Below are 8,013 nucleotides of genomic sequence, written 5' to 3'. Positions count from 1 at the left end.
GTTTTTGTTTTTGTTTTTGTTTTTGTTTCAGTTACAGATCACATGTATCAAAGTACTGTTCCTATAAAACAATGTCATAGTAGGCTACAAATGGGACTATCCACACTTTTATACAGTAAATATTTTAAATGTAGTTATATCAGCTATTGTGGTGATTGAGTTTAAATATCCCTGCAGGGTCAGGAACAAACCAGCTTTCCCATAAATCATTGTGAACACTAGGGAAGTCCCAAGGTTTATGTCTTCCATTCCAGTGGAGTAATTTAGCTTCCTGCAGAAAATGCTCCGAGTATCTGGCATCTGGATTCCAGCCTTTAAACATATTTGGAGGAAAATAATAGGCTTATTAGAGAATTAAAATCTTTATATTAAAAATCAAATATGAGTTCATTGTAAAAAAAAATTAACAAAAGGATATACAATGAAAAAGTTTTCATCCACCCCATATCTCCGAAGCAACCACTGTTAAACAATTCATCTTGAATCCCTCCAGTAATGTCCTCCCTATAAACCTATGTGTATAGAAGACAAAATAGAGCATACTACATAGAATTTCTGCTGCCTTGTCTTTTTAAATTACTGTATTAAGAAACTTTTCTAAGCACATGTGGATGTACTGAATTATTTTTCATGTCTAAATATAATGGATATATAATTAGTTATTTAACTAGTTCCCTATAAGGACATTTAGGATGTTTTCCTTCCCTAGCATAAACAATGCTACAGTGAACAGCCTTCTACAAATGTGTACACATATATACCTGTAGGTTATAATCTTGTAACTGGAATTGCTAGATTGAAGAGTGTGCCTTTTAAATTTTGATAGTAATTGTCAAATTGCCTCCAAAGAAGTTGTATCAGTTTGCCCCCCCACCGAGAGTTTATAGGAGTTCTTGTCTCTGTACATTTTATCTTTTTAATAGGCTAACGTTTTCTTTTATAGAAAATTTTTTACCATATGAAATGTGACTAAGAATAAGATTTACTTTTTTAACAAACAGCTATCTCTATTTGAATACTATCCCCCTCATAAGTAATCACTTTTAAGAAAGTTTGCATTTACCCTAATATTTCCATTCCTTAGAATATTTTTGTTTTAATATCCTCTATAGTGCTAGATTTTCCTTCCCTGAAAGGGAATTTAATATATGTTTTAAAAGAATGAAAGTCCATTAAGTAGAGAGGAGATTAGTCAGGGTTAATGTTATTCTGGCTTGACATAGATGTATAAAAAGATAAAATGTGTTAACAAACGTTCGACTTTTGTGGGATTTTCCGTACATTTATCATATGGAAATATTGATATTTGACCTAACCATGAACCCAATATTTTCATAAATCAAGTCAGATAGAACACTAGTGTCCTGTCTTCCCTGTGTCATTCATCTGTGCACACAGGAAAATCAGGGAGGATTCTGCTGGTGATGCAGAAGTCGACATGAATATTAAGAAGAGATTGGGGGCCCCAGCGTCCATGGTTATGGCTGTCATTTCTTTTAAGGAGAGTAGGTGCCATACAACCTTGTAGGACTGTGAGAATTAGAGAAAATGTGTGCCTTTATCACCAGAACCTCGCCCAATTCTTGGCAGTGTAGCAGGCACTTGGTAAATAAAAGTCCTTAACTCACTGTTTCCAATTCTGATCCCCAAAAGCTCTAAAAACAAAAGGTTTTATAATAACTTCTTTGCCTGCAAAAGCTGGACTTCAATTGACAGGGTATTTATGGTCTTTATCATACATAACATTTTGCTACAAAAATGAATTATGGGCTAATACCCCAGACCTCACTGAAAATACCATAGAATGTGAAGTATGTGTACCATATTACTTGTTCTGAAATCCAAAACATTTCTAAACTGGTCTGACCCCGTGGTTTTGGATAAGAATTTGTGTTTGAATGGATGTGAACATGTCTCCTATGCCAGGCTTTGTTCTAAGCTATTTATATGTATTAAGTAAATTATTCCGTATAAAAACTTTATTGGGTTCTATCAGGAGGAAACTAAGGCCCAGAGAGATTAATCAACCCAAGATCACAGGTGACAGCAGAACTGGGATTCCAGTCTGTACCCTAGAGCCTGCATGCCTGTAGTGAATAAATCACTAAGGGACTCAACACATGGTATGTAGTCAGTAAACAACTGCTTTTTAAAGGGTAAATTTTAATGCCAAATAAATTCATCATAAACCATTACGTTTTGCCCCACTGTAGGCTACTGCAAGAGGAAATAAAGGCAGATGAAAAAGTTTTCACAGTGAAAGTTGTATCATAAGAATACTTAATGTTTATTGAGCACATATTATATGCTAAGCATCAGTCTAATTACTTTCCATGAATTCCCAGGTAGGCACTATCAGCTGCATTTGAAGTGTCTAGACCTTGGAAGTAATTGTCCAAGGTCACCAGAGGATTTGAACCAAGTGCTCACTGGGTCTATATAATGTACATGTGCATTGTTTTTCTAAAATACTTACCCAGGTGCTTTACATGCCACAGAGGGTTGATTGTAGAGTATCTGTCGTGGAACACAATCAGCATTGGGGAGGTGGCCACCCCTCCACCCAGGGTGCTGCTATAAAGGTTTTCCCTAAGAAACAGCAGAAAAGTGACATTTGGCCTGGAGCCCCCACAGACACAAAGTGAGAATCTAATACTCAAAAAAGGAAGTAAGACATTCTCTCATTATATAGTAAGATTTGTGGTATTTCACTTTTTCCCCCAACTTTTTATTTTAAAAAGTGTAAGACTTAACACAAAGTGGTAAGAATAATACCATGAACTTTCATGTACCATTTTACCATTTTAGCTCTCAGGGTTTTTTTGTTTTTGTTTTGTTGGTTTTTTTCTGAACATAAAAGATCAAATTCTATCCTACCTTATTTATATAATGTACATTATGCATTATTTAGGATAACTTCACTCAAGAATTCAAGGATATATTGATACTAAGTTGGTAATAAAAATATCAAGATAAAAACTTACAGGAAGTATGATGGCATTGGTTGTGTGAGTTATTTTTATTTTCTCTATTTAAAATTTTTTCTATAATGAGAAATTATAAATAAAAAAAAATTCAACCTTATAAAATGATCCTTAAATCTATGTAAGAAGGAATAACTTGACTAAGAATAAATGATTTTTGATAGAAAGGGTTCACTAGGATTGGGAGAAAATTTAAAGTTGGATTAGTAAACTCAGTTTTATTAGGAGAATGTCTGTAAAATGAGGACCTCCTTAGTCCATAGGTTCTCAATTCCTCTGTATCATTTGAGAATAGCCTTTCATCAACTGCCCCCTTTTCTTTCTCAAGAGTGTCACTGTAAGAAAATCTGACCTAAGATACCTGAAAGAATATCTCTAATCTCTGAAATATACATAGAAAATTAATTGAATAATTTCGCTCCCAAACATGGGAAAAAATGGTAGGGCGGTCTGCACGTACTCCACATTTTTTTGCATCCATTTCTCCAATTGTTTGGTGATACGCTGATGCTTCCATTCTGTCATGTTGGCAACAATCACACCAGGATTGAAAGTGCACGTGCTGGGGCTGATGCCAAGGTCTTTTATGGACTTCTTCCGGTAGTCCAGGTAGCCCATATATGTGTTCTATAACGGAACAGGAAATGCATGCTTTTGACCAACAGATCTTATTGAACACCTGCTTCTGGGAAATGGTCACTTTCTTGATGGCATGTGTGGTATCTCCAGGTTTTCCTCCAGCTTTTTAGTTTCCTTTGTTGGTTCCCCTCATTTCCCCAACCTCTAAATGCTGAGTGTCCCAAGTCGCAGTCCCAGCACCTGTTCCTCTAGCACCGACTTCCTAAGCAGCCTCATCCAGCCTCATGGTTCTGAATACCATGTGTTGACAGCCATGACCTCTCCTCTGGACTTCCAGTTTCCCCTACATCTGCCTACTCAGTGTCTCCTGGATGCTCAGTTAGGCAGCTCCAACTTACATCTGAAAACGGATGTCAGTCCTTTTCTCCAAGCCTGCTTCCGTACACTCTGCTCACTCGGTGACAACACTATCCATGAGCAAAAATCCAGAGTCACTTGACTACTCTTTCTCTCTCACTCATCTATATCTGTCAGCAAATCCTGTTGGCGCTATTTGCAAAATATACCCAGAAGAAACCACTTCTAACTGCCTTCGCTGCTACATTCCTGGTCCAGGCCATAATTACCTCTTGCTGGATTTCTGCAAGATAATCTCTGACCAGAGTCCCTGCTTTCACCCTTATCAACCTTGCCCCAACTCTATGCCATGCCTCTGCTCAAAGGCCTCCAATGGTTTTCCATCCCATTCAGAGTAACAGCCAGAGTTCTAAAGTGGTCTATCCTACCCTATACCATCTGGCACCCCATTATTTCTCCAACTTCATCCATTCTCCCTGTTGCTCCCTCTGCTGCATTAACTCCTTGTTCCTTTAATACACCAGACACACCCCTGCCTCAGGACCTTTGCACTGGCTACTGCCTCTTCCAGAAATATTTTTTCCTAAATATCTGCATAGGTGGTTTCCTCAATTCTTTCAGATATAGGTTCAAATGTCACCTTCTCAGTGGAGACTTCCCTGACTACCCTATTTAAAATGCAACACCCCACCTCTACCCTGATGATCTATAATATATTTTAGTTACTTGTTTACTGTCTGTCTTTGCCCCCTAGAATGTAAGCCACGCAAAGGTAGGAATTTTAGTTTAGTTTACTGTATTACCAGTACCTAAAACAGTGCCTAGTACATAGTAAGCACCCAATATGTAGTTGTTGAATGAATGTAGCATGAAGCAGGACATACTGTTTCACCCACATAGGCTGTCATAATCCACCTTGATGTGATGCTCAAATATAACATGGAAATAATGGAAATATTTTAGCACCTTTTGTGTGCCAGGCACTATTCTAAGAACTTGACATGCATTGCTTCATTGATTGCATGTAATAATCTTATATGTATTAACTCATTTAATCCTTACAAAAATAACTGTACAAAGGAAGGACTATTATTACCTCTATTTGGCAAATAACTAAATACAATTGGTTAAGTAACTTCCCAAGGTCACAAAGCTAGTAAGTGATAGAGCAAGATTTTGACAGAGTTGAGTCTGGCCCCAGAGCCTAGGCCTTAAAGAATGTCACATATATACAATTATTTACTGGAACTTTTTTTGGAGAACAACATTCAATTTTTAACAGCATTTTGTATTTTAAAGCTATTCTTTCTCTTTCATTGTTACATAGCACTTCAACTTCCCTCATTTCCACCAAGGTAAGGAGATCCTTACCCTTGAACAAAACCAATAGTTTCCTTTATTGAAAGAAAAAAAGAGTGACTGTCAAACTCTGAAAATAGAAACAAAGGCTCAACAATGGCCACTTTTATAGAAAACATCATCCCTGACCAGAGCGTGGTTATGAGTGACTAGATAACAGCCATTGTTTCTAGAGCATTTAGTGCATGCTGCACACGTGTACATCGTTATTTCATTACAGCTCACAAAACACAACAAAATAGATTTTTTCTACCACAAAATAGATATTATTGTCACTATTTTTCAGAAAAGAAAAGTAGGACTTAGCTCCAGAGTCAGGATCAGGTGGAGCTGGGTTTGAATGGACAAAAGCCCAGACGCTTAACCCCGGTGCCATTCTCCCTCCCACAGTCCAGACTGGCCACCCGGGTTCTCAAAGCTGTAGATTGCACTCAGTTTGAGTGATCGGGAAGGAGAGGGATGAGAGTGGTGGGGAAAAGGCAGGATTTCCAAGAGCCGGTATACCCACCTGCAGCCCCACAAGTCTGTTTATGTCCTGAGCAGAAGGCAAATTGCAGTCATCTGAAAAAGCTGCTGCATGGCCCAGGGCCAAGGTGGTGTCATACAGTTCTTGGATATCACCTGAGTTTAGAAATACTAGGAGTTAAGACATTATATAGCATTTGTTTTAGAGCTAGATAGGGCCTACAAGCATAAACAACCTCTGATTATGCAATGAGGGGAAAAGTATAAGATCTGCTCCTTGATTTCAAGTAGCTTGGCAGTTTAACTTAAGAAGAAGAGATTGTACCAATTTAGAAAAACACATGATAATAAGTTGAGATCAGCATTGATCAAATTTCTTTATTTCTGTTGCCCTGTAGGTACCACACCAACGCTTACCCTATTTGCATGTGGGAGACAAAATGCAACTTTTAAACAGCAAAACTTGCCTTGCCCCTGAGAATATCATCAGTGAGAACATCCTTTCCCCATGTTTTAGGGATGCAGAGAAATGGAAGGCTATAGAGCTATAGGCTTTGGCAATCAGAGAACAGTCCTTCAGAAAGTACATATCAACCCCTGTTTTCAGACTATTCCTAAATTTAAAACAGTACTATACTCACAACTCAAGCAGTCAAAATCACTGGACAACTAGCTATTTGGAAAACGAAGACAGTCATTCTACTTAGCTGCTCCTTTTCCGCATATTCTTGGCAATCAACCGTGTACCTTGTACAATGACATCATCATCCAAGTAGATGACTTTCTCATGTTGGTGGATGAGCAGAGGGAGATAAAATCGGACAAAATTCAGCTGTTAAAACAACAAAAAGAGGCAAAGTGGGGGAAGAGGTATTATGGCTGGAGAGTCAGCTTGACACAGCCTCAGCTTGGCACCAGGTGAGGAGCAGAATAAAACTGGGCTTGGAGGATGCCTGGCTGAGCTTCCTTCCCAGTGCCCAGCACGGCCAGACCAAGGGCTCCCCTAGCTCCAAACCTCCCCACCGCTGAGGCTGTGGCCACCTTCGTCTCTGCGAGTCGTTGCAGTGGGAGCCACTCAGGCTTCCTAGTCAATCACTGGGACCAGAAAACACCCGCCTTCCTCTACAATCAGTCATTTTAATGAGTGTCAACTAAATCAGCCTTAAAGAGGCACATGCACACACATAGAAGCCAAGTTCAACCTCTTAGCAACTTAAATCAGAAAAAGTTCAGGGAAACATGACCTGGAAGTGGGAGCACGAGTTTTATTCGTGACACCACCATTAAATCCCAAATCCCAATTCTCCCTCTCTGACTAAATATCTAGAATTGGGAAAATACTCTGTCATTAGACAGAGGGCTTAGAACTTCATACATTTTTTAAGGATGGGTTCAAGCAGTAATTATACATAGGAGGTGGCTACATTTTCAGTAAACCTACAACTAAAAACACAGGTCTGTATAGAGCAGAGGGTCCCTTTTGTAAGAACTCTTGCAGTAAAATGATTTCAGATCAATGTCAGGAAAAATATTTTCTCATGATACTATTCCCTTATTTGATGCTATGAAGTAGATAATCCATCATGCTGTTGTTTCTCCATAGCTACTGGGATACTCCAAGTTAAATTTCATGTATAATCACAGTACATAAGACAGCCCACATGTTTGGGATATTTTTCCCTGGCCTTGCCACTTGGCTCACCCTTAGCCCCCACGATGCTGATGTGAACGCAACCAACATTTTTTTAATGCTTCTATAGTTTCATTATATTTACGTAAACCATCCTAAATCCTTCCTGGAGCAGGTGGTTTATAAACTATAAATAAGCAGAGTTTGGTGGACATCTCATACTGTGAGGCATGTAAAATATTCCGTCTCCATTCAACCGGATGGTGCTCCCACAGGTCTGTCAAAAATGCTTCTCAATCAACCAAGGGCCTCACCAAGGACTCTCCCCAGCACGTGCGTGATTCCTACTCACAGGCTGGAGCAATTCAGGCCGTGAAGAGTCTGGTCTGATCTTCCCTTTGAGGACCATAGGATTAAATTCCACAATTTTAAAGTTTATTTCTCTCAGTTTAGAATGTTCAATCCATTTTCTAAAGAGATGACAGAAAAACTTGGGTGAATACCACAAACTTTTCCTCAGTTTGCTTCTGCTGCCTCAGGGCCAATCTATTGCCTCCTCAGAAAGATCAAAATAAAATATGTATAACCTTGGTAGAGTTCAGTCTATAAATCTTTCTGAGTTTTTCCCCATCTGGTCTG

The 8,013-nt window shown here is 38.7% G+C and overlaps 1 protein-coding gene across 5 annotated transcripts in view; it reads right to left on the bottom strand.

Annotated features, from left to right (window-relative positions):
* The window catches only part of GLT8D2 (glycosyltransferase 8 domain containing 2), a 61,522-nt gene continuing 53,509 nt past the window's right edge, over positions 1 to 8,013 (bottom strand). For all 5 annotated transcript variants that reach the window (XM_037846041.1, XM_037846040.1, XM_037846043.1 and 2 more), the window contains 6 exons: positions 7,727 to 7,844; positions 6,492 to 6,576; positions 5,788 to 5,900; positions 3,445 to 3,611; positions 2,477 to 2,589; positions 1 to 312 (listed from right to left, as the gene is read on the bottom strand). In XM_037846041.1, the coding sequence (XP_037701969.1) occupies positions 140 to 312; positions 2,477 to 2,589; positions 3,445 to 3,611; positions 5,788 to 5,900; positions 6,492 to 6,576; positions 7,727 to 7,844 (769 nt within the window). In that variant the 3' untranslated portion in view covers positions 1 to 139. The remainder of the gene's footprint in view (positions 313 to 2,476; positions 2,590 to 3,444; positions 3,612 to 5,787; positions 5,901 to 6,491; positions 6,577 to 7,726; positions 7,845 to 8,013) is intronic.

This window comes from Choloepus didactylus, chromosome 8, assembly GCF_015220235.1.
Source record: "Choloepus didactylus isolate mChoDid1 chromosome 8, mChoDid1.pri, whole genome shotgun sequence".
Classification (NCBI taxonomy): Eukaryota; Metazoa; Chordata; class Mammalia; order Pilosa; family Megalonychidae; genus Choloepus; species Choloepus didactylus.
The sequence above is the reverse complement of the archived record's forward strand: the minus strand, read 5'-3'. Positions and strand labels throughout refer to the sequence as shown.